General features: G+C 44.0%; 1 protein-coding gene across 2 annotated transcripts in view; it reads left to right on the top strand.

The window, feature by feature from the left end:
• PTPA (protein phosphatase 2 phosphatase activator) overlaps positions 1–20,772 on the top strand; it is a 33,161-nt gene extending 12,389 nt beyond the window's left edge. For both annotated transcript variants that reach the window (XM_042479168.1, XM_042479167.1), the window contains 4 exons: positions 155–279; positions 1,286–1,386; positions 18,215–18,322; positions 20,296–20,772. In XM_042479168.1, the coding sequence (XP_042335102.1) occupies positions 155–279; positions 1,286–1,386; positions 18,215–18,322; positions 20,296–20,370 (409 nt within the window). In that variant the 3' untranslated portion in view covers positions 20,371–20,772. The remainder of the gene's footprint in view (positions 1–154; positions 280–1,285; positions 1,387–18,214; positions 18,323–20,295) is intronic.
• The last annotated feature ends 6,044 nt before the right edge of the window (positions 20,773–26,816 follow it).

Below are 26,816 nucleotides of genomic sequence, written 5' to 3'. Positions count from 1 at the left end.
TGGATATTTGGATCCTGATGTCCAGAGTCCTAGTCCATCACTGAAACCACTACACCGCTCTGGCTCTGCCTAGGTTCCCCTTAAAAGACAGCCAACTTGTTGATTCCTCCACAGTGGTAATGATCTTATGATTTTCTTTCCTCTCCCATTTCAGGTACTTGGAGGTCATGCGAAAACTCCAAAAAACCTATCGGATGGAACCAGCCGGCAGCCAAGGAGTCTGGGGTCTAGATGACTTTCAGTTCCTGCCTTTCATATGGGGCAGCTCACAGCTGATAGGTAACCAAGCAAAATATTATCTCTCCCCCGCATTGCATTAACTAGGACTGGATCTATTCTGTTTTACATTGGCCAAATCCATACCAAGGGCTGCAAAAGCATCACTGTTCCTTAGCCATGATGAAGGAGGTAGCAACTGGATCCTCCTTCTTCCATGGGAATCCCTGTTTTCCATTGCTCTTCTTAACCATGGGTAAGGATTACACCACCCATTGGCTTTAGCCATGGTCCAGTCTTACTAGGATTTCCTGTTAACCAGACATTTATGTTGGTTAATTGGTTAATGATCCCAACTATAATAGACCCAACCCATTAAATAGTTTGTTGTGTCAGCAGGCGCATCAGTTGCATTGATCAGTGGGTCTGCTGTGGTTGGGACGCACCATAGGACTTAGTTCTAGGGCCACTGGTTTAAAGATGAGTTTTGGCTGACTGAACAAGTGACAAACTTGTGACAGATGTGCCCCATGTAGAATCCCCTATATGGAAGGGATTATGGATTAAAAGATATCAGGGGTTTTTGATGTGTACCCACTGTAGAAATAAAGTAGTTTGATGCCACTTTGACTTCATGGCTCCATCCTGTGGAATCCTGGAATTTGTAGTTTGGTGAGTTCTTCAGTCTTGTCTTTCAGAGAGCTGTGGTGCCTCACCAAACTACAGATCCCAGTCTCCTCTGCCAGACCCATTTTGGTAGCAGCAGCCCACACTCACCAGTGGCCACTGGTGGGAAGGGGGTGACCTCCGGATCTGGTGGGGCTACAGGCCAGGCGAAAAAGAGAGTTGCTTGCCTCTCCTGCATGCCCAGCAGCACTGCGAGACCTGGAAAAGGATGCCAGGTAACAATAGCAGCCCACTCCCACCATGGCAGGTTGGGAGGTGTACCAGGCAACCTTGGTCTGATAGCATGAGTTACCATACTGTCACCAGTCCTAGTGACACCACTGAGTATGTCCATGGTGTGGGATAAAAGAAGACACACTGAAATGCTGTGCTCCTTTCTCAGATCACCCAAATCTTGAGCCTCGACATTTTGTCGATGAGAAGGTGGTGAATGAAAACCATAAGGATTACATGTTTCTTGAGTGCATCCAGTTCATTACAGAGGTGAGTCTGGAGCTTATTTTTTGGATGTTGCTGGATCTTTTTTTAAAAACTGACCTCTGATATGATTAACTTTGAAGAAAGGTTCTTTCTTTCTTTCTTTCTTTCTTTCTTTCTTTCTTTGAAGAAAGCCAGATATGTTGGAATACATCTGTTCTCTCTTTCTTCTGCCCTTATCCACTCTGTCTTTATGTACATTCTCTCCATGAAGAATCCACTTGACTGAGTTTTGAGAATAATTGAGCAGTCATGACACCTGACCTAAACCGGACAAAGTTCATATCAAGAGCATTGATACTCTCGTTCTGTTCTGCTTTAGCCCAACTTCACCTGGGATCCTGTGCCCCTCTATGGGAATCACAGTTCAAGAAGGACATTGACAAGCTGGAATATATATAGATGGTGAAGGGTCTGGAAATGAAGCTCTGTGGGGAATGGTTTGGGGAGATGAGTAGGTCTGGACCAGAAAAAAAAGAGATTGGGGTCTAATCTGCACAGTTTGATACCGCTTTAACTGCCATGGCTCAGTGCTATGGAATTCTGGGATTTGTAGTTTGTTGTGGCACCAGAGTTCTCTGTCAGAGAAGGCTAAATACCTTACAAAACTACAAACCCCAGAATTTCATAGCACCGAGCCATGACAGTTTAAGCAGTGTTAAACTGCATTAATTCTGCAGTGCAGATTAGCCCCGAGAGGTGATATGACAGCCAATTTTAAATATCTGAAGGGGCTGAAGATGGAAAGAGTTGGGCTTCTGCTGATTTGGAAGATAGAATCCTGTTGGTGTATCAAGCATACATAGGTCTGTGGAAGTGGCTGGGCATTTTAGACTAGTGTGAAACATCTGCATTCAGTTCAAGGCTGTGGAAGTGGAGTTGTGCATGCATGTTGAGCTGTGCAAATGGTTGCACAATGTTGCCATTCATGTAGGGGTTGCATAGCACAATCCATGCATAACTGCATGCGAGAGTTTATACTTTGCAACACTAATGTGAGATCGCGGCATCTGGCTAAATGGTAGGAAGAATTTCCTTATAGTCAGAGCTGATGAGCTCTCTTTTGCTGGAGGCTTTTAAACTGGGGTTGGGAAGCTTTAGCAGTGGATTCTTGCATGACAGAGAGTTGGACTAAGTGGCTTTTCCAGCACCAAAGTGCTATGATACTGCGACGGATGTAACATGCCCCATTAAGTAGTTATTAATTAGGTAATTAGCTGGTTCCATTTCTATCTTGCCGTTCTTCCATTGAGCTTAGGGCAGTGTTGTTGTTGTTGTTGTTGTTGTATGCCTTTATTTCTGAAATATGATGGCCTTAAGGTTGTCACTGGTTTTTGGGGGGGCTGAGAGTGCATGACTCACCCAAGGTCACCCAGTGGGTTTCCATAGCCGAGTGGGGAATCAAACCCACTTCTCCAGAGTCATAGTCCAAAGCTCAAACCACTACACTATGCTGACTCACCCAAGGCAGTTTGCATTGCTTCCCCCCCACCTCCAATCCATACCAACCTTGTGAGGTAGAACAGGCTGAGGAAGTCACCCAGTGAGATTCGTGGCTCACCGGATACTGTGACCCGGATCTCCATGCCCCCCTCCAGTGCTCTGTCCACAAGACCACAATGGCTCTCACCTGTAACACTGAAGAACTATTGAACACCTTTTTAAAAAAGGGTTCTGTTATACTTCAGTGGAGTTTGAGGTTTTCTTGACCGTATAAAGTCTGAGAACCACCCTCATAGATATTGCAGATGGATTCCTTGTTGGAGGCAGGGGGCTGGATTCAGATGAGCCTCTTGCCTTGATCAGCCTGAATGTCTTTAAACCAGGAGAGAGGAAAAGGTGATCAGGGATTGCATGTGGTCCCTATGTCCATTTGGAGAGCTCCAAGTTTGCCCAGCATTCTCAAGTGTATGGGATGATGATGATTACTGTTATTGCTTCAAAATGCCTCCAATCAAGGGCCATAGGGGCCCAAAGGGCCATATGCAGCCCATGGGTCACATCCCCCCTTCCACTTATAGGAAAGTCTGTGGATTGACATTTTCATCTTCAGAACCAGCTCTTTCAGCTCCACCTCGTGGCCAGAAAAAAACACTGGAGTAAACAGGACCTGATGGCCACCAGTCCACCCTTTCCTCCCATCCTTATGCCTGGAACCAGAAGTGTTTTGGATTTCAGAGTTTTTTGGATTTTGGAATACCTGCAGATATATAATGACATATCTTGGAGATGGGACCCACCAGTAGTTTAATCCCATTTTAATGTTTACATTTTGTATATTTTCAACCATATAGTGTATTTTAAAAACTGTAAGCTGCCTTGAGTCACAATTTTGGGAGAAAAGTGGGATGTTGTTGTTGTTGCCTGCCTTCAAGTCGTTTCTGACTTATGGCAACCCTAAGATGACCCTATCATGGGTTTTTCCGGACAAGATGTGTTCACAGGAGGTTTGCCATTGCCTTTCCCTGAGGCTGAGAGCATGTAGGCTTCATGGTTGAGCAGAGAATCGAACCCTGGTCTTCAGTTGTCATCCAACACTCAAATCACTACATCAATAAATATGATGATGATGATGATAATTTTATGATGGTGGTGGTTATAATCTTCAAAGTCCTATGTGCCCTGACTATCTATAAGACCATATCTCCCTATGTGAGCCAGCCTGAATTTTAAGAGCTTCAGAGGAAGGTTGTTTCTTGTTTGGTGAGGACATTGACGAGAGAGACTTCTCAGTGGTTGCACCAAGGTTGTGAAGCTCTGTCCCTCGGGAGGCTTGCCTGCCCCCCTCTCTATTTTAAATATGATGCCATGTACTTTTATCTTTTTATCTTTTAATTATGCTTCAAACATGCTTTAAACTGTTTTACCGATGTACTTCTTTCACAGAATTGTCTGTTTAATTGTTACTTTTAGCTTTTTGTAAATAGGGTTTTACCTGGACTGTTTTAAATTTTTGTACAGTTGCCTGTCCATTTTCACGAGGGATCTGCACCCCCCCCTCCTCGCCGTAAAAACAAAAATCCTCCTTGAATGGCGACATTGCCTCACGGGAACCCAGGGCATGCATCTCATTCCAAGTCCCTCCATTTGCCCCTCGTGAGTAAGTGAGGGATGTGGATCCAAAGTCCGCACAAATGGAAGGACGACTGTATATTGAACTCCTTCCCGAGAAAAAACTAGGGTATAAAATGAACCAACAAATAACATGATTGAGTCAAGAAATGAACATATTAGGAAGATACAATAACTGGGAATCATAGAGTTAGAAGGGATCCCAGGGACCATCTTATCCAGCCCACTAGCATGCAGGAATATACAACTAAAGGGACCCTTATGAGGTAGCCATCTAACCTCTGTTGGAAGACTTCCAATGAAGGAGAATTCACCCTCCTCTGAGGAAGTCTGTATACAGTTAAGAAGTTCTTCCTAATGTTTAGATGGGATCACATTTCATAGAATCGTAGAGTTGGAAGAGACCCCAAGGGCCATCTCTTTTCTTGCAATTTTAATCCGTTGGTTTGTGTTCTAGTCTCGGGAGCAGCAGAAAACAAGCCTACAATCAATAATCCATGTATAAAAAATGCACCGTCTACACAGTTCAGTAGCCATAGTGTGAAGGTCCATTGGGCACAAATCTATAACTGGAGGAAGACTGATGGCTGTGGATCTTAACAAGCCTTCCACAGAATGAGAGCTAGCCTCATTTTGTCCTTGTTGTCTTCTTCAGGGGCTGGTGTTAATGTTCTTCCAATCTTTCAGTTCTTCCCACCAGACAAGCGCATCAGTGTAAGATTCCTCACAGAATAAAACATGCCTCTTGTTCTCATTATGTGCATCTTCAGGCCTAACAGACCTTCACACCTATTGCTGCTGAATTATGGACTATGTATTTTTTTAACATATGGATTATGGATTCTTTAATAGATTCATTCTAATGTTTAATATTTGTTTATTCCATATATATCTCTGACTCTGCTTGTTTGCTTTTGACTAGTTTTGGGAGTCAACTCCTGTCTTCTTTTCTTTCTTTTGCCATTCTATGGACCACTAACAGACAAAGAGGTGGAGGCAACTGGTCAGTCACCTAAAGAAGAGGGAAATCCAGCTGTTTCTGGTTTTAGTGCCATTTGTGACAGCAGTTTTCCTCGACTCTGGAGGCTCACTACATACCATGTTCTCCCATCAATCTGATTGCCCTGCTTGCTGGGGATGGTGGGAGTTGTAGTCCAACAAACTGGAGGGCTGTAGGTTGGAGAAATGTGTTTGTACTCTGCTCCAACTGGAGCCTTTCCTTCTGAGCTGCAATATATCTTACAGTTTATAGAGCTGGAACAAATCCCATACTTTTCCACATTTCCATGTAGGATGCATGGAACAGCTTCTCACTTGTTGCTCTTTTTAAACAGGAGTTGAAAACTTCATTCCAGTTTATTACATGTTCTCCAAGTAGGTCTAGATCAAGTAGCCCAGGTAGATCTAATTAGATTCCCACAAATCTCCCGCCTCCCAGTCTTGCAATTTCACCACGCAGAGTGTTTTACGGCGTTCGATCTTTGAGTTCTCCTCTGTAGCTGCTGTTCCTGTCTTTTAAAACCTGTCCAAGAGCTTGTCTGATCTTGGAAGCTAAGCAGGGTCAGTCCTGGTTATTACTTGGATGGGAGACTGCCAACAAATACCAGGTGCTGTAAACTGTATTTTAGCGTACAGAGCTGGCAAAACCACTTCAGTGTTCCTTGCCCAAGAAAACCCTAGGAAATTCATGGGTTGGCCCTAAGTTGGCAGACAACCTGAAGGTGCGCACACACTCTCAGTCTTTCACAGAATGGGGGAAACTGATGCTGTGCTTGTTTGGCGGAGGCCACCCAGAGAGTTAATGGCTCAGCCAGAAATGTGTTATTTCCCTCCGCCAAACAAGCAGGCTCCAGTCCAGCCCACACTCTCTGTGGATTGTACTGGCTTGTAAACCGCACCCTTGTATGTGAAACGGGAATGCTGTGGATGCCCACGTTTGCTGGGGTTAGGGGCACAGGACCCCCATGAAAGTGAGAAAAATACTCATTAAAAAAGCAACACTTTTTTTCAACCTGCAAGAACGCCTCTCTAGGAATCCAGATCCTCCAGGGCAACTGTATGGTCAAGATCTGTCAGAAATTGACCTTGACATTGCTCTGGAGGACCTACAAATGCCTAGAGAAATCTCTGGGTCCTCCTACATGACTTTTGGCAGAAGCTGAAAGCAGAATTGCAGTGGAAGATCTAGAGATTCCTACAGAGAACATACTAATCAAATCCATGAACAGTCAAATCCGCAAAAGCTGCAAATGTGGAGAGCCAACTGTCTTTAGCTCCTCTCTCACTAAATATCTCTCATTGCCCCATGTTGAGAAGCCTTTGTGATTTGAAAGCACAGTTACTCGCCCTATACAAGTAATAAACCTTTGGCGCCTCATGAGACACCTAACTTTCTTTGCAGAGCATTCTGGGTTCTGCAGTTCCCTTGCATCTACTGGGGGGATTGTGAGAGAGGTCTCTCTCTGCAAAGATGATGGCCTCATGCTTTCTGGTGAGCCTGGGTTGGCCCTCCTTATCCACGGATCTTTTATCCATGGATTCAAGCATCTACAGCTTGAAAATATTAAAATATATATATAAATTCCAAACAGCAAACCTTGATTTTCCATTTTATTTTGCAGACACTATTTTTCTTTTCATTTCTATTTAATGTGACTTGAGCATCCATGGATTTTGTTATCCATAGGTGGGGGTTCCTGGACCCAAACCCCAGCAGATAACAAGGTCCCACTGTAACTGGACATCACCACCCTTGAACCTCTCCTTGTTCCTCCATGGACACCATGAGTATATTTCATGCATTGGGATCCTAGACAGAACTGTGTATCTGTGAGTCTCTGTCTGACCAGAGTACAGAAATCTACAAAAGCACTGAATCTGTACAATACACCTTGGTAATCTTCAGTGTAGGTATTTTGAATGTGCATTTAACTCACTCAAACCCTAGGTTAGTGTTTGTGGTCATTGCGTGTCTTCAAGTTGTTTCCGATTTATGCCGACCCTAAAGCGGACCTCTCATTGAGTTCAATTTTCTTGGCAAGATTTGTTTTTGCCTGAGGCTGAGAGAGTGCGACTTGTCCAAGCTAACCCAGTGGGTTTAATGGCCAAGGTGGGAATTGAACCCTGGTCTTCAGAATCATAGTTCCACACTCAAACCACTATGCCAAACTGTTTGCTTGACTGTAAATGTTGTCATCTGAAACTTCATGGTGGTTTTCAAAAACTTGAGTACAGGAGCCACTTTTGTTGTTGTTCACTGGTTTAAAGCCAATCTTGACTCACAATGTCCCTGTGAATAAGACACCTACAAGACCCCCTTTCCTCCACAGCTCTGCTATCATGTCCTCCTTGATTTAAGCCTATCAATTCGGTACACGGGTCTTTCTCTCTTCCTGCTACCTTCTTTCTACCTTTCCGAGCATCATTAATTCTTTTGCAATGTGAGCTCCACTAGGTGGCACCATAGTGCCATGCAGTGTTATGTCTCAGGAGGAGTGTATTGTATGCATCAGCAGAAGGTGCACTTTGATGGCCTCTAGTGGCAGAGTGTGAGAATTACAATGCCAACAAAAAAGTAGGGGGAACCACTTTGACCTGCTGCAAGTTCGGAAGCATGCAGATGCAAGTAAATAAATAAGCACTACTCCGCTGGTAAGGTAAACAGCATTCTGTGCAGTCATACTGTCCACAAGACCGCAGAGTAGTCTCTGATAACGCTGGCTCTTCGGCTTAGTAACGGATATTAGCACTGCCTCCTGTGGTTGGACATGATTTGACAACCTTGACAACCTTGACCTTTAATTTAAAGAAATGTTATTTTATATATATATATATATTCCATTGCTGCATCTTCTTGGACTCCAGTAGCAATCTATCAATAAACAAATAAACTTCCTTTACAGGAGCCAGTGTGGGGTAATGGTTGGACGGTTGGACTTGGGCTCTGGGAGACGAGCGTTTTAATTCTGCGTGCGCATGGATACTCGCTGAGGCTGCATCTGCAATGCAGAAACAATCCAGTTTGACACCACTTTAACTGTCATGGCTCAGTGCTCTGGAATTGTAGTTTTGTGAGACAGTATCCAGAGGAGGGTGACCAAATGGTGAAGCATCTAGAAACCATAAAGCTTGAGGAGCTGGGTATGTTTAGCCTGGAGAAGAGAAAGTTGAGAAGTGATATGATTGCCCTGATTAATATTTGAAGGGGGTGCTTCGGTTGTGTCTTTCTGCATGCGGAGGGGTTGGACTGGATGGCCCCTCGAGGCCTCTTCCAGCTCTGTGGTTCTGTGATTTAGCCTTCTCTGTCAGGGAGCCACAGCAAATTACAATTCCCAGAACTCCATAGCATTGAGCCATGGATTATTTCTGCAGTGTGGATGCAGCCTGAGTGACGCTGGGCAAGTCACATGCTCTCAACCTCAGAGCAATCCCCCCTCTGAACAAATGTTGCCAAGAAAACCCTGTGAAACAGCTTGAATGCCCACAACAACAACAAATCTCCTCATTTCCAAATGATGGGAGTGTTTCGGACTCTGTGTATCCAATTTCCTCCGTCTTCTGTGATCGTAAGGGTCTCACAAGTGTCCCTCCATCTCACTTATTTAAATGTTCAATGCTATTGACCCTGTGGGTGCTTGGCGGCCCCCTCTCTTTCCCTTCCACAGGCACCTCCATTCTCTGCTTCACTTGTTCCTTTGTCTGGAAAGAGTTTCCTCCCTCCTCCTTTGGCTTATTTTGGAAACCTAGACCCCTGAAAACTCAACAAGCATCAACCCTTATTGGAAAAGGCAGGAAAGAGAGAGTTCACAAACAAAATCTGGGCACGGAAAGAGATGCTTGCTTGCCACCCCCCGAATTCCGAGCATGAAGAAAACCAGGCCAGGGTTGCGCGCTTTTATATCTTATTCTAATTTTTTCTTTCGAGCCCAAAGCATGCAATACAAAATGTTTCCCCCCTCCCTCTCTCTTTTCCCCCCTTCCCCATTTTCCCAGTTTCAATCTGGCTTCTAAATTTGGACTTCTTTTGGGGAAGGGTGGGCTCCAATTTCAGCTGGAAAGGGAAACAACTGACAGGAAGCTTGCTTTGCCTTACTCCCTTCCCCCTCTTTTTCTCCTCCTCCTCCTCCTCCTCCTCCTCTTCATCTCTCTCTTTTTTAACTGACAGAGGAACCATTTACAAAAGGCTGATTCTCTTGGGAACAGAGAGGCAGGAACGCAACGTCTGTGAGTAATTTCCTGCTCAGTATGGCTGCCCTGACTCACTCTGTTCCCCTGGGGTCAACTGCGGGACCGCATTTCTCTCGCTCGCACATACACATACATGCGCATGCTCCCTCGCCTCCTTTTTCTCTCCAGCTAGCTAGTTTTTCCTTCTCCCTTTGTGGCTAGAAGGAGCCAAGGTTTGGGTTTTTTCCCCTCCTCTCTCCTTCCTTCCTTCTTTTTGCTTTCTTCCCTCTCTCCTTGTCAATGGTGCAATTGGCCCACACTGGCCAAGGGCCCAGTGTTGGAAGGTCAAAGGGGCCCTTGGCTTCCTTTTTTGCTTCCCAGTTGCTTTCTCAATCTCCCCGTGCTTAACAGAGTTTTTAAAACATGCACAGGACAGGGCTGTTGGTCTCACAGAAGTCACAGGGATGAAAAGGGTTCGTGCATGAAGTTTTATTTTTTATATTCATTCCATTTTTATAAACACAATTTTTCCAAATTAATAACAGAAATAACAATAAACATATGTGGACCCGTTCACATTACGGAAATAACCCGGTGTGAAACTGTGTTATTTCCGCAACGTTTACACTGCTCCTGAATGCACCCGGCGCCGTTTGTGGAGGGGGCACAGAGAAATCCACTTAACCCGGTGTATTCCACACCGGGTCCCTTACCATGTCTTTTGTAAAGGTCTGGAGCAATCCGGATTGGTAGTGTGAGTATGCTACAGAATCGATCCGAATCGCCCGGGATAGTTTCTGGAAATGGAGGCACCTTCATTTTGAACTGATCTGGTGTGTGTCTGAATGTCGACCATTCCACATGCATCAGTTCAGTCTTTTGGGGGGCACAAAGAGTACAGTGGGCCCTCCACATTTGCTGTGGTTTGGGGGCACAGGATCCCCATGAAAGTGGAAAAACTGCAAATAAAAAAACACTATTCTTTCTTCCTGAGAGACCACTTCTGTAGGAATCTAGCACAACTCTATGGTTAACATCTGCCAAAAGTTGACTATACAGTCATGTTGGAGGACCTACAAATGCCCAGAGAAGTGTTTTCTCTAGTAATCTCTGGATCCTCCAGCCCAACTCTATGGTCAGTGTACAGTAGAATAACTCTGGAGGACCTAGGGACTCCTAGAGAGGACATATTAATCAGTTCTGCAAATAATCAAAACCACAAAAGTAAAAGCTGCAAATGTGGAGGGCTGACTGTACTATCTGGAGAATCTTGAGGTGCATGTGGCCCCAAGGTGGCACTCTGTGCATCCCTGCTTTGGATGGAGAATGAATGTGGTGCATTGCTTAGATAGCTGGCAGAGACATGGGGAATTCCAGTTCTAAACATCGATGAGCCACCGAGTGACCTTTGCCCAGTTTCTCTCTCGCTTTCGCTCAGCCTAACCAACTCCATCCCATGAGTTTCCATGGCTGAGTGGGGATTCAAACCCTGGTCTCAAATGAGTCCAGCACTTAAACCACTATTCTTTGCTGGCTCTTGTAGGCTTTTCTTAGGGAGATTTGTTCAGAAGAGGTTTCCCATTGCATTCCTCTGAGGCTGAGAGAGTGTGACTTGACTAAGGTCACCCAGTAGGCTTCCACAACCAGCTGGGTATTGGAATATCTCCCAGAATCCTAATGCATTACTCTAAAGCACTACACCATGCTGGCTCTCTAAATGTAAAAAGTAATGTAGCAATGAGAGCCATTGTGGTGTAGTGGTTTGAGTGTTGGATTACAACTCTGTAGACCAGGGTTCATATCCCGGCTCAACCTCATAAGCCCAATGGGCAAGTCATACTCTCTCAGCCTCAGCGGAAGGCAAGGGCAACCGCCCTCTGAAGCAACTTGCCAAGAAAACTCTATGATAGTTTCACCTTAGGATTGCCGTAAGTTGGAAACCACTTTGAAGGCACACAACAACAAAAAGTGTAGTAACTAGTAGCTAGCAATAAATAAATAGTATTAAATAAATGAAGTAACAAACTACACTTGTCCCTCCACATTTGCTAGGGTTAGGGGCACAAATGCCCAGTGGAGTGTTCCCTCTAGGAATCTCTAATTCATTCAGTGCAACTTTTGGTTAAAGTTGACCATAGAGTTCTGCTGCAGGACCTAGGTATTCCTAGAAAGAACATATTAATAAAATGTGTGAATAATCAAAGTCGCAAAACTCAAAGCCACAAATGTGGAGGGACAAGCGTAGTAATATATAGATACAAAAGAATTCTTCAGCATCTTTGAGATTAGTAGAGAAATAAATTTGCAGCATAAGCTTTTGTAGACTCAGGCTGAGTAGCAGCAGTGCTGACTGTTTTTCCACTTTCTCTTTCTGTTCTGTTTTTGAATTGCTTTTAATTCTGTTGTTTTAATCTGGTAACTAGTCTAATTACGTTTTATTAGTATAACTTGCTGCCTTTTTAATGTTTTTTTTAAAACGATGACGCGAGGAGCCTCGGATCTCTTTATTGGGAGAAGGGCCAGCATGTAAATAGAATAAAATTATAATTATATTTAATAATAATGCGATATTTTAAAATAAAATTAAAAATCTTTGAAGTGATAATCCAACTGCTTAATGAGATCTGAGAGTTTGCAAGGCTGTATTAAAAATATTCCTAATCACCCATTACATTAAAGTGGAGGAAGATGAGACAATGGAGGCTTTCACACTCTTTTTTTTTGTCCTGAGGAGATGTGGATCAGCGCACTGATGCATATTGGGTTTGTTGTTCCCATTACGTTTTTGGCTTGCGAATCTCTTTGAGTCATTTTAACCCTTGTGTTATTCACACATGCCATCGTTTCTGGTTAAAATGGAGCTGCCTCCCTTCCTTTAATAAGACTATTCTTGTGTGTGTGTGTGTATTCCAAAAAGCAAATCTTGATTTTGCCATTTCACATAAGGGGACACCATTTTACTGTATTATTGTGTATAATGCTATTTGAGCATCCACGGATTTTGGTATCCACAGTGGGTCTTGGAACCAAACCCTGACAGATATCGAGGGTCCACTGTACAATGTAAACATAACTCCTATGGAGATGTACACTACTGTTGTCATTGATGTGTGCCTTCAAGTCTTTTCCAACTTATAGTGACCCTAAGGCAGTGATGGCAAACATTTTAGTGACTGAGTGCCCAAACTGCAACCCAAAACCCACTTATTTATCACAAAGTGCCATGTCCCTCTGATGTTCTAGTAATAAATTCTGGCAAACTCTGTGCTGAAGGTGATGGCGTGTGTGCCCACAGAGAGGTCTCTGAGTGCCACTTTTGGCACTCGTTTCATAGGTTCGCCACCACTGCCCTAAGGTGCACCTATCTTGGGATTTTCTTGGCAAGATTTCTTCAAGGGAGGTTGGCCACTGCCTTCCCCTGAGGTTTAGACAGTGTGACCTGCCCATGGGCACCCAGAGGATTTCTGTGCCAAGCAAGGACTCAAATCTTGGGTCTCTCAGAATGATAAGCTGTCACCACCACCACCACCATGCAGAATTAATACATTTTGACATTGCGTTAACTCCCATGGTTCCATTCTATGGAATCCTGTAGTTTATTGTGGCACCAGAGAGCTCTGACAAAGAAAACTAAACATCTCACAAATAGTGTAATTTTTGCCAGAATTCCATAGCATTGAGGTACGGCAGTTAAAATGGTATCAAACTGAATTAATTCTGCAGTGTAGATGCAGCCCTAGTCCAACACTCAAACCACTGCTCCACGCTGGCTCTCTGGATGTATGCAGACCCAGTGTGGAATCTCAGCTGTAACCAAATAAATCCAGAGGGCACCAGATTGGGAAGGTTGGCTTGGATTAATGTAGTTCTCCTTCCTCAACTTGATCCTAGAGACGTGAAGGAGCTGTGTTGTACAAATCATGTGAGTGGTGAATCTCCTCTCTGCTCCAGAAACTAGGAGTAAGCACCTGCATTATCCCTTGAGGATAATTAGGATCTTGTAATTATTGAAAAGTAAGGTTGCCAGGAAGACTGATCCAAAAGCATGGGCCAAGACCCTACATGAGGGTTGTGTGGCACAAATTTGCTGCGTGAAGAGTTCCATACTAAGTGTACTCTCCAACCTTTGTGACTGAACCAGGATACAAAATGTTGACTTGAATACATAACCAAATGTGTATCTCGGCTCAGTGGAACCAAGTGCACAGCTCCACTCTGCCTTCTTGAACTGAAGAGCGTAATTATATACAGTACCAGTAAGAAAATGTCCAGGATTTTAGTTATGGACTTTATTTTGCATTGATATATTTTATCCTCCCCTCCCCTGTCCTGAATTTGGTGTGTGTGTAGTGAGGCTAGTTTCTTATGGCAAAAAGAAAGGATTATGTGGCACTTTAATTTTCTGAACATCCAATGGCTGATTTAAAGAGCATTGTACCTTGTGTTAAAGACGACTGGAAGAATGCAGGTTCTGTTGGTGTGTTGTTGTTATTGTTATTTCCTCCTTTCTCCCAAAATTGTGACTCAAAGCAGCTTACAATTTAAAAGAACAGTTATGTGAACAACTCAGAACCGCTGTTCCTATCTTCTCCAGCAATACAGGTTTTGCTACTAGATCACTAGACTAAAGGGACTGCCTCTGCACTGCAGAATTAATGCAGTTATACACCGCTTTAATTGCCATGGCTCAATGCTATGGGATCCTGGGATTTGTGGCTTTGTCAGAGAGCTCTGGTGCCACCACACACTACAGTTCCCAGGATTCCCTAGTATTGAGCCAGGGCAGTTAAAGCAGTCTCAAACTGGATTATTTCTCCAGTGTGTTTTAGTCCTGAGTAACCTTGGTTAAGTTGCACACTCTCAGACTCAGAGGATGGCAGTAGCAAACCCCCTCTGAAGAAATCGTGCCAATAAAACCCCATGATAGGGTTGTCATAAGTCGGAAACGACTTGAAGGCACACAATAATAACAATGTCTTCATTGTGTCTCATTTTGTTCAGAAGAAAATAGAAGTTTTTGTTCTCTTTGGGTCAGATAATGCAAGAAACATCACGCATTTGGTGTGAAAGGCGGTGTTTTGAGATTTTGGGGGGAGGCATTTCTTGCTATTCCATTACACTTTCAAGTACAAGTACTGTACGTCTGGTGGGATATACAGGGCCTTTTCTGTGGCTGCCCCCAGGTTCTGGATCTCCATCCCTAGAGAGATCAGACTGGCAGCCTCCTTTCTGTCTTTCCACAAGCGGTTAAAGACTTTGTAAAAATTTCAGCAGGCCTTGGAAGACTGATTTCAAAAGAGAAAGGGGCCTTGAACGAATGGGTTTTCTCTTTGCTGTTTTCATTTTCAGTGTTTATGTTTTTAACAGGTTTCACTTTCTTTGATAGTTTAACTGCATTTTCAACTTTTGCTGGACTTTTACTTGACATTGTTATTGTTGCTTTACGTGGTTTTAACTGGTTCCAAATTTTGTGGTCGTTTAATTGCTTTTTAACTTTTGCACGCTGTTGATTTTCAGCAATGCTTGTTTTAATGTTTGTAAGCCTCCTTGAGTCCGAACCTGGGGAAAAGGCAGGATATAATAACGAAAACCACACTGTTCAGTTTTAGCTATGTTTATTTTAACTGCGTAAGGAGTCAGCTTGGTATAGTGGTTTGGGCGTTGGACTAGGACTCTGGGAGACCAAGGTTCGAATCCCCACTTGGCCATGGAAATTCTCTGGGTGACCTTAGGCCAGTCACACACTCTCAGCCTCAGAGGAAGGCAGTGGCAAACCCCCTCTGAACAAACCTTGCCAAGAAACTCCCTTGATTTACCATAAAAACTACTTGGAGGCACACAACAACGACAAACCACCTTGAGTCCCCCAAAAGGTTGCTGTTGAGTCTTCTTTATCCGAAATGCTCAGGACCAGAAGTGTTTTGGATTTTGGAATATTTGCCTATCCATAATGAGATACCTTGGAGATGGGACCCAAGTCTAAACATGAAATTCATTTATGTTTCGTATGCAACTTACAAACATAGCCCGGAGGTAATTTTGTACAACTTTGTGCATGAATCAAAGCTTGTGTTCGCTGAACCATCAGAAAGCAAAGGTGTCACTGTCTCAGCCACCCATGTGGACAGTGTTGGATTTTGGCACATTTTGGGTTTTGGGATTCCAGGATTCCGAAGAAGGAAAACTTAACCTGTATTGTTAGACCTGTTTTGCACCCTGCCTCTGCCCTGTAAACCCAGGTAGACAGCAAACTCAAGCAAAGATTTGAAGGAGAACTGTGTGCATGTTGCCTCTGCCAGGAGCAGCTTGAAATACAGGTCTTGTGATGTGTGCGTGTGTTTGTGTAGCGGTTTTCCCACAATGCTTCATCTCTGAAGTCACTGGATTCTCAACATGTGAGCTATTCCTCTTCCCCACAGATGCGTGGCGCGGCCTCTCCCTTTCCAAAGCATTTTAGCTCAAGTCGACACGAAAAGGGCAGCTTTGCTTCAGCGTCGAGGAAAAGCTTTGGCTTTTGGTACAAGCAGAAAAACAGTTCCAGAGAGGCAATCTTGGTTTTTCTTTCCTCCCTCCCTCCCTTCCTCTTGCCTTGATCTGTGAAATGTTTTGTGCATGCTGGATTGGAGGAGGAGGAGAAGGAAGTGAGTTATTTTAAAACCTGCCTCTCTGAAGAACTTTGCCTTCCCCGAGTTCCTTTTTAGCCAGAGTCCTCTGGCCTTGTGGTTTCTGATGTCATGGAAAGTTCCCTGGCAAGTTGGGTTGCATTCTCTCTGCCTCCTGAGAGCGGGCGCCGGGGTTGTGTTCTTAGGGTGTGCCCAGAGTCCTCCCATTGCCTCTTGAGCTAAAATAAATACATCAAAATAAAATCAGGTTTTCTCATTTTGCTAGGTAAGATTCTTAAATGCAAAGGTGTACAACTCAGCACAAAAGTTAGAACCATACACTGTATTCCCTATTGCCATGTATGGATGCGAGAGCTGGACAGTGAAGACAGCTGATAGGAAGAAAATGAATGCATTTGAGATACGATGCTGGAGGAGAGTGCTGAGGATCCCGCGGATGACCAAAAAAGACAAAGAAATGGGTCTCTGAGCAGATCAAGCCAGAGATCTCCCTGGAAGCCAAGATGATAGAACTGAGGCTGTCATACTTCGGACACATCATGAGAAGGGAGGACTCACTGGAAAAGACAATAATGCTAGGAAAGGTGGAGGGAAGTAGAAAAGGAGGAAGGCCACATGCTAGATCAGTGGTGGTGAACCTATGGCACGAGTGCCAGAGGTGGCACTCAGAGCCCTCTCTGTGGGCACACACGCCATTGCCCTAGCACAGAGTTCTCCAGAGGTTGTTACTAGTAAGCCAGAGGGATATGGCACTTTGCGATAAATAAGTGGGTTTTGGGTTGCAAGTTGGGCAACTCAGTCTCTAAAATGTTTGCCATCACTGTGCTAGATGGATTGACTCTATTAAGGAGGTCATGGGTATGAGTTTAAAGGAGCTAAACAGAGCAGGGAGGCCCTTCTCTCTTTCTTATCACCCACACAGGTGCATTTGGTGGGAGCTTGGGAAAGATTCCCCCAAGTTCTGGAACATTCTTCCTAGGGAGGTTGGTTTGGTGCTCTCTTTGCTGTCTTTCCACAGGCATGTGAAGAATGACTGCTCAAGGGAAATGGGTTTTGCATAACATGCTGTATAATCTATGTGTTGTTTTCTTTCTGTTTAATGGATTTAAATTTTATTGATCATTTAATTATATTTTTAACTTTTGTATGAGATCAGATTTTAGCTGCATTTGTTTTAATCGAATGCATCTGAAGAAGTAGACTGAAGTCTATGAAAGCTCATGCTCTCAACTTCTTCCTTTCAGTTAGTCTCAAAGGTGCTACAAGATCTCTCTACATACTGATTCTACAGACTAACACAACTATATCTTTGAATTCTACCTCTGTTTTAATTATTGCGAGCCTACTGAAAACAGAAGAGAAGGCCTTTTAGGTGGTTGATCTGAAGTACTGGGACCCCTTCTTAGGGAAACTGGGATTACTGTCTCCTTGCCTTCTTCAGCTAAATACTTTTCTATTTCAATAGGCTTTCAGGAACTCTTTATTTTACTATTTTGTTTCTTATTTAAATTGTTTTCTTTCTTTCTGATATGCATTTTAGATTATTCTTTATGTTACTGACTATCTGTTCATATCTTAATTATACTCTTTAGTGTGGTTTTTTTTAATCACCATTGTATCTTTACATTTGTGAAAGTTGTGGCCTTCCAGATGTTGTTAAATTCTATTCCCAAAGTTCTTTATCGTAAGCAATATTGACTAAGGTTGCTGGGAGTTACAATTTAGCAACATCTGGAAGGCCACACAATTCTTAGCTTTGTTGTAAGTTGCTTTGTGCCCTGGAATCATATACTCTTAAGAGTCTATTTAAACCTGGCTGTCATATCACCTCTCAGTCTTTCCTTTCCAAAGCTGAACCTCGCTAAGGGATATGGGGAAGAAGGTGGGATACTGTGTGTGTGTGTGTGTGTGTGTGTGTGTGTGTGTAACTAATTAATGAATGTTGTGCTTGCTTGTTCCTTTTTCCTCTCCAGATGAAGACGGGTCCATTTGCGGAGCACTCCAACCAGCTGTGGAACATCAGTGCTGTCCCTTCTTGGTCCAAAGTCAACCAAGGCCTGATCCGCATGTACAAAGCTGAAGTAAGAGAAGGAGGAGACCGGGTTAACCCATTCCACTCAGATATCGCTGTCCCTTGGCCAATTTCTTTTGGCTGTGCCCTTTTTGCCCCTTGCTAACACATGGCAACCCCATATACTTCAGGAGATGGGTGAACTGAGCTGACTCCCATCATCCCTCACCATCACCAGTTCTGTGTAGGGTCTGCTGGGTCTTGCAATGTTGCCTTTTTGTCCACCCCTATCCCTAGTTGGAGCCTGGCTCTCGCCCCTTAGAGCAGCAGGCAGATTTCAGGCTTCTTGCATTTACACGCAGTGATTCCCAACTTTTGGTCCTCCAGATGTTTTGAACTTCAGTTCCCCAAATTCTTGACTGTTGGCCAAGCTAGGTGGGGCTTCTGGGAGTAGAGGTCCAAAACACCTGGAGGACCAAAGGTTGGGAACTACTGGCTTACAGATATATTTGGTGAAGAAAATGAAAGTGTTTCTGAGACATTTTGGTACCAGTGGTAGAAATAACATGACAGAATTGGGAAAGGTTCCTGCACACAAAAAAGGAAAGCAGTTCAGTATGTTTCTGCAAACCTTTTATTCGGAACTAACAGTTATGCTCATGTGAAATGAAACAACATCAGGTCAGCCTTCTATAAGTTAACAAAGGGCCTGTACAGACAGGCCTAAATAAAGCTGCTTCGGGTCACTTTGGAGGTATGCTGTTTCAATGCTGCATGCTTCCTAAGAGGCTAGAAGCCACGCCAAAGCCATGCTCCAGTCCTAAGGACCAGAGCGCAGCTTTGGCGCAGCTTCTGGCCTCTTAAGATGCATGTGTCATTGAAACAGCATACCTCCAAAGTGACCCGAAGCAGCTTTATTTTGACCTGTCTGTATGGGCCCAAAATCATTTTTAACCTTCCAAAGACCACTTGGAAGCTTCTTCCAGAATGTACCCAGGGATTACCTTTTTTCATTTCACCAGCCTCTGCTTTTGTTATGATTTTGATTGTGATGCACAAATTTATAGATCTATACTTTCGGGTCTAATGTGCACTGCAGAAATAATGCAGTTCCACACTATTTTAATTGCCATGGTTTCATGCTGTGGAATCCTAGGATTTGTAGTTTGTTGTGGCACCAGAGCTCTCTGACAAAGAAGACAGATATCCCACCAGACTACATATCCCAGGATACCATAGCATTGAGTAATGGCAGTTAAATTGCATTAATCCTGCAATGCAGATTAGATGTTGGGGATAGCTGGTGAGGCAGGAATATCTACTTTCACCTTTTCTCTCGGTCTTTCTGTTCATTCAACTTGTCTGCTGTAGGCAGACACACAACTATAGTTGGATCGGCTGGAGCAGAATCCTGCTCTTTTCCAGCACAAGCTGTATTGCATTGTTAACTGCACACCCTGCAAATCCATGGTTCTCTAGCCTTCTAGCTAAACAGATGATGTGGAGGAAAAGGGGGCTGGAAAGGCTTTAAAAGATTTTGTAAAAAGGAGCTTCTTTCTAAGAAGCTGTGTTAACTGAGGTAGTCTGTACATCTTTTAGGGCAATGCTATCTTCACCAGGCAAAACGGGGTGCAAAATGGCACAAAGATGAGGCAGAGAAGGTAACAAGCCCAATTACCATCGGCTTATTCCATCAGATTTTGACTGGAATAACATTGCATTAGACCTCTGAGTTCCTAAAGAACTAGGATTTGAGTGCAGAACTCCAAAACTGGAGAGCAGCGCTTCGCAAGGACCCAATTGCATCTGACCTATATATTATTTTATAAATGAAGACCATCGAGGCTTAGAGATAAGCAGTTCTTTCAGGGACCTCCCCATACTTTCCCCACCTCTATTCTATAAGCAAGGTCTGTATGTTCCTTGTCTTTTAAATGTGATGTTCTCAGCTGCCCTGGAAGCAAGCATGTGTGTGTGTTTGATTGTTTCTTACACCCACTTTCCTCTTCTTCCTTTTCCTTTCCCACTCCCTTTTTTTTTCAGTGTCTGGAAAAGTTCCCTGTGATCCAGCACTTCAAGTTTGGCAGCCTGCTTCCCATCCATCCTGTCGCCTCTTAAGAAGAAGGTTTCCGTTTTGCGGAGAGGGAGACGCCGGAGTGAGTGGGGTGCAGTCGGAGCCCCTTTTCCTGTTCACCCCGAATCCCTCTGGCTCTTGAGCGTGTTCATTCGTTTGTGGGGCAGAAGAGACGAAAGAAGTCTTTCTGAAGCACTTGAAAGGCCTCCCGTCGAAGAAGGGAAGGGAAGAAGGGAAAAGCCAACACCCAAAACCCATCTCAAATGCAAGAGCTAGACTTGACTCTGGACCACATCCTTCTCCCCCTGCACCGAACCCACCCTTTGCTCTGGCATATCCGGCACACTTGCTTTTCTTCCTTCTTTTTAATTTAAAGGGAAAAAAGGCCTGCTGTACCCTGATCTGAGGAAATACAAGTGCATTAGATGGAGGGGTTTGAGATCTGACTCCTTGCCCAGGGTCTCTTCTGTTTTGCGTTCACTGGTTGGAAGAAGGGGAATGAGGGGCTAGTGGGGGGAGAAGGAAAATGTGTTGAGTGTGTGTCTGTGAGCCTTTGGGAGTCACTCGTTGCTAGAGTGGGGGCTTTTGTTCATCTTGTATGTGTGGTGCGCCTTGTATGTGTGGAAGTGAGAGCTGAGAGAGCGTGCCTGCGTTGGTGAGTTTTTCCGTTTGCGGGGGCAGGAGCATCCTGAGAGGAAGTTGGAAGAGCTCCAGCTGGAGTCCCTTATGAGCTACAGAAGAGGCAGAGCTGAGAGCAACTATGTTCAGAAAGCTCTCTTTCTGGTACCTTCCCCCGGCAGAACCGTTCTGCCGAGGCTGCGTGGCTTCCTTTTGGAACAAGGAATTAGGACTCTTTTGGACTACAGCTCCCAGCATCCTCCTGCCAGCATGGTTACTAGGAATTCTGGCATTTGTAGTCCACCTCTTCCCCCCAAAACAACAACAACCCGTTTTCAAATTCTGGGGCTGACCTGTTAAGACAGCTTGGTTGGAGATGCTGTGTCTCCAAGAGCCAGCTTTACATGGGCTGTTCCTCTAGAACAAGACGGAGTATAATGCAGCCTGTGGTCATTTTGGGGAACCCTGAGTACCTTCTCAATTTTGGTCTGTTTTCCCCATTTTTAAAAATCCTGAAATAGAAATGTACGAGGAGCAATTTTGTCACGTTTTGTCCCTTGCTGCCTTTTAAAAAACACATTTAAGGAAGTCAACTATGGTTCACATCCTGTTTTTTAAAGAAAAGCCTCTCGTGGGGCTCAAGGATGGTCAAAAGATGGCAAATTCTCCTCCTATACCTCCTAGATGGCCATTTAGAGCCAATTCAAAGTTTTTTGAAATGTCCTGCTTGGATGGATGCAGCCCCCCAAGATCCCATGGGGAGCCACTGTGTTCCCCAGCCTGACAATTGCCAACCCATCCTAACATTTTGTCTTCCATTCAGCCAAATTGGATAGCAGTATCCATCATCTGTCAGCCTTGTCTTCCAGGAGGTGTGAGACTAAAAGGTGCTGGGCTTGTGGGAACAAGGTAGCTTGCTGGTATACCTGAACTCAGGTGAGAGTGGGATGGGCCTGCAGCTCATTTCTTATTTGTTTTCTCTCAAACTCCTGATTTTCAGCTTTGGAGCCTATCCATGCCGAGATGAAGTCAAGAGAACTGGAGCATTGGTCCCAGCAGCAGCTCTTTCCATAATTTGGAGACAATGGGCTGCGTTCTCACATTAAGGAAGACCTGAGCCAAAGCAAAACACCCATATTGAATACCTCAGCCATCAAAGGCATATCTGAAAGATATCATGGTAGGGAATGTGTGGCATTTCCGGAGATTACTGGAGTCCCGTGACTCTCAGACCCACCTAGCATGGCCAGTAACGGGAATATGGGAAATGTAGTCCTAAATGTCTGGAAGGACAGATGTTCCTTGCTCCTGGTTGCAAGGGACAAGTGCATTGTCTGTTGTGCCTGGTGTGACTCCCATGTGGAAAATCCTGAGTCTCTGACATGGTGAGTAAGAGGAGAAAAGAAGGGGGAATTTGCTAAGACTTTCAGGTGCGCCTAGGACATCTGACTTGAGTTTAGAACTGGTTATAAAGGTGTCAAAATGTCCCTTTGCAAATGTGAGGCACTGTCCGAGGTCCATAGTTCCTCTTTGGACGTGGCTTGTAGAACCTCAGCAACTCCTAGCCACACATGACAACTGTCTGTTTGCAGGGAGATTAATAAATTTCTTAGGGTCACTGTATTTATTGTAACTTTAAAACCAGTTAAAAACATGGCTGGGGATTCTCTTGATAGCTCACAAAGACAGGTCTGCTGTCGGAAGAACTGAGCTCTGAACCTCTCAGCCCCTTAATTCAATCTCTCACCCCAATCGGTCACTCTTCAGATGTGATGGACTGGAACTCCCATCATCCCCTGCTTGCTGGTTGAGGAGAAAGGGAGTTGTAGTCCGACATATCTGGAGGACGATGGGTGAGGAGTCTGCTTTATTGCCATCAAAATTTTCTGTCATCCAATCCGCACAGCGGTGCAAAATTTGCATAGAGACCTCCAACCTCTACTGCTGCTCTCTTCACTGATCCCTAAATTTACAGCTTATCTTGGGGGGACTTCTAAACCTTTTCCACTTTTCCAGGAGAACCAGTGGCCACAGAGGAGACCACACATATGTCTGTAGTAGTTATTGGAGAGCCAACCTGGTTCTAAGCCTGATAGAAACTCGCTCTGCTAGTCATTGTTCGTCTCCTGGTTGTTTTTGCAAACCTTTTTGTGCATTAAGCCATTCCCCACAGCAATAAAACTTCCCTCTAGGTTGCATTTTTCAGGCTGCCATTGGCAAAAGTTGGGTTTTGGGGTGTTATTAATATTTCTATTATTAATCTGTCCAACTTCTTCATTCCTCTCATTCTTTTGAAAGCTCCAAGGCTCTTTTTTAAATGGTAGCCAGCATCCTTTCCTTCTGATTCAAAGCAGGAAAGTTATCAACATACAAACTGCTGGTGTAACTTTTCTCCATGCTTTTTGGGAATTCTTTCCCTCCTGGGTTTGAGCACTGTCTTTCTTCTTTTGATTCGAACCCCGCCAGAGCTCTCAAGGTTGAAAAAAGAAATGGAGGAACTGTAAATTTGGCCACCATTTTGTAAAAGAGGTGTATTTCTCAGAAGTCTTTACATAGTACAGGTAGGGAATGGGAATAAATGAAGAGTATAGAAACCCCCAACAAGGCAGAAATGTTCTTAATCCTTTTCCTTCTGGGCCTATGTTTCCCAAGTTGGGTCCCTCCACATGCATTGGCCTACAGCTCCCAGCATCCTTCATTAACTATGCTGGATTCTGGAAGTTGTAGTCCAATACATCTGGTTTGGAAAGGCTGCCTTATTAGTTAACTAACTGACTTTCCCCAAATCATGTCAGTTTTTGATCTCTTCCATGAGACTGGAGAGATGAAATATTATTTAGCATGGATGGGGACCTTTCCAGCAAGAGGGATGTATATATGTGGCTTTCTCTTAACACATTAATGCACACCTTTATGGAGTAATACACCTAAACTAGCTGCACAAAAAGTATTGACTAGGCTTTGTCCAAAAATATGACTTAAACAAAACTGTGGAAAGGGCTGGACTTTGATATCCACTGAGATTTCAGCTCTTTTTTAAGGTGCTGAGGAAAATATATGCCATTACTCCAAATGTCTTTTGAATTATTGTGATGTTTCCCCAGTTTCTTGACTTTTCTTGGAGTTTATATGTATCTACATTGAGGCCTGGCCCTTAAGAGGTGAAAAGTACTTATAGATATAGAAAGATACTTTCTATATGGGGTAGATTTTCAATGGACAGGATCTATGTCCATTTTGACTCCCTTTTTGTCCCTAAAAGCCCAGTTGTACCCCAGGAGGGTCTAGTTGAACACTTTGCCCACCTTTGGATCCTCTAGAGCAAGAATGAACAACAGCAGAGGGAGTGGAAGAGAGTGATAACACCCATCCAATTTTTTGGAAATCGAATCAACCCAATTTGGAGAAGGGTTACTTTGGGTTCTCAGAAGGTGGGCAAAATGGATTAAGACCACAAATAGCAGCCCCTGGAAGGTATAGTAGTCCACTTTTTTGTTGGAAAATGCTAAGGAGGAGACCATGTTGGGACATCCATGGTCCATAGCCTGACTACACAGTTCCCTGTTTCAGTGTTAACACTGATGCTTCGATGCATAAATTTGTGTATAAGTAGACTGCCTTGTCCAGTGTCTCCACCAGAGTTGAACACAGTTCCCTTTTTGGTGCTCACTACAATTCCCACAATCCCTCAGCCATTATTGCTGACCAGCCATGTTGACCGGGGGATTCTGGGAATCCTGCAAAATAATCTTCCTTAAAATCTGGCCTGTGCCACTGCAAAACTGCTCACATGAGCAAAGCCAGATTATGTAGCAGATTCCTCCCGCTTATGTAAAGATGTCTATAGGCTCCGGATGGTGCAATGCCAGCATTGGGGCCTCCTTCAGGATACTTCATCACTGGGTTGTGTTTTTTGTTCGGTTCTTTCTGCAGAACTAGGTGGGCCAGTGTTTCTGTTCGGCCTTGCTGCCCAAGCGACACTCTTTCTTTTTTGTCCATCTGTATTATCTGTTTCTCTGTCTCCTTATGTGACAAATAGTTCAATGCGCATGTCTCTCTTGGCCTGGAATCATCACCCCAGAGTCCCTTGGGGCTGTAGACGTACCGTGCGATGCTCTCGCTCGGCTCCCTGGCTTCCTTGGCGTTGTGGTTGGAATTAAACCATTTTGCGTTTTGCACCTGGTGCCTGTGTTGGTTTTTCTGCCTGTGTCAGAGAAAGGCGTTCTTCTTCAGCTGGGGACCCATAGAGCATCAAAGGGGGATTCTGGGCATCCATTTACTTAAAATTGCCCCTCTAGGGTCTGAAAGGTACCTTCAAAGGTTGATACATCAACTGAAATTGTGCGACCTTTCATATCTTGCTGTACTGCAACACACTGCCTTCCTTATGAATGGTTACACTGGCTGATGGAAGTTGCAGTCCAAGAAAATCTGGAAGGTTGCATAATTCTCACCCTTTGCACTAGCACAGGGACGGTGGCTTCTGGGGGTCTAAGAGCAGAGATATCAATATTTGGCTATAGTCTCCTTTCAAGTGAGGATGAATCATTGTCTGCAATTTTCTCCAGTGTGGAGAAAAAGAATGATTTTTGCACAGCAATTGCCAGGCACATCCTGAAATGTTTTGGTAAATTATTCCATGATGCACCTTTCCTTTTGTATGAGACTCATAGGTCTTGCACCCCAAAAGTACTTTTAAAATAGCCCTTTGTGGGGTTTTTTGTGTGTGTGTTTGTGTGTGCAAGATCGCTGGTTTATTTGGTGCAAAACCTGCCTTAAATCCCATTGTGGGAGAAAGGCAGGATATAACTCCGTGAGATAAATAAAATAAGTAAAACCCACTAGTCTTGTGCAAAAAACAAAACAAAACAAAAAACCCACATTGTTATCTGGAAGTTGGGGTTTTTTTTATGGGAGGAGGCAGCATGGTGTATTAGTTTGAGCACTGGACTCTGGAGACCAAGGTTTGAATCCCCACTCAGCCATTGAAACCCACTGGATGACCTTGGGCAAGTCACATTCTCTCAGCCTCAGAAGAAGGCAAAGGCAACCCTCCCCTCTCTGAACAAACTTTGCCAAGAAAAAACGTAACTTAGGAATGACTTGAAGGCACATAACAACAACAACATTTACATTTATATTCTGTCCTTTTCCCAATTTGGGAGTCAAGGCAGCTTAAAACAGATTTTAAAAAATAGTTTAAAATTCACAAAATACAAAAATTAAAAAGCAATTAAACTATCAAAATAAATTAAAACCACTCAAAAGCGTGCGCCATAACAAAACTTCAGAGTGTGCAAATACCAGGCTAGCAAGGCAGAATTCCCACATCCATCCTGACCAGGCTTCCTGTCTCTGGATTCTCCACTCCAAAAGCGGCATCTGAAGAAGTAGGTTGAAGCTTAGGAAAGCTCCTGCAACCAACTTCTTTCTTTCAGTGACTCTCAAAGGTGTTACAGGATCCCTTGGCATACTGGTTTTCCAGAGTTTCAGTTGGCAGCACTGAAAGAAAGAAGTTGGCTGTATCTTTAAATTGAGGCTGTCGTATTTGGGCCACATACCTGTAGTAAGAAGTCATGACCTCCTAGAAAAAGGCAATAATACTACGAAAGGTGGAGGGTAGCAGAAAGAGAGGAAGACCACATACTAGTTGGATAGACTCAGCCAAGGAGGCCATGGCCTGAAGGACTTGAGCAGAGCAGTAGAGGATAGATAGAAGGTCTTGGAGATGTCTCATTCACAGGGTCGCCATGAGTCGAGGTTGACTTGCGCTAACAATGTTTATCACAGACTATGCCATTCAAATGTTTTAATTTAGAAAATACCAAATCTAGCACTGAATATAGAATTATTGAGTTGGAAGAGATCTCAA

The sequence above is a fragment of the Sceloporus undulatus genome, chromosome 7 (genome assembly GCF_019175285.1).
Source record: "Sceloporus undulatus isolate JIND9_A2432 ecotype Alabama chromosome 7, SceUnd_v1.1, whole genome shotgun sequence".
NCBI classification, from domain to species: domain Eukaryota; kingdom Metazoa; phylum Chordata; class Lepidosauria; order Squamata; family Phrynosomatidae; genus Sceloporus; species Sceloporus undulatus.
The sequence above is the reverse complement of the archived record's forward strand: the minus strand, read 5'-3'. Positions and strand labels throughout refer to the sequence as shown.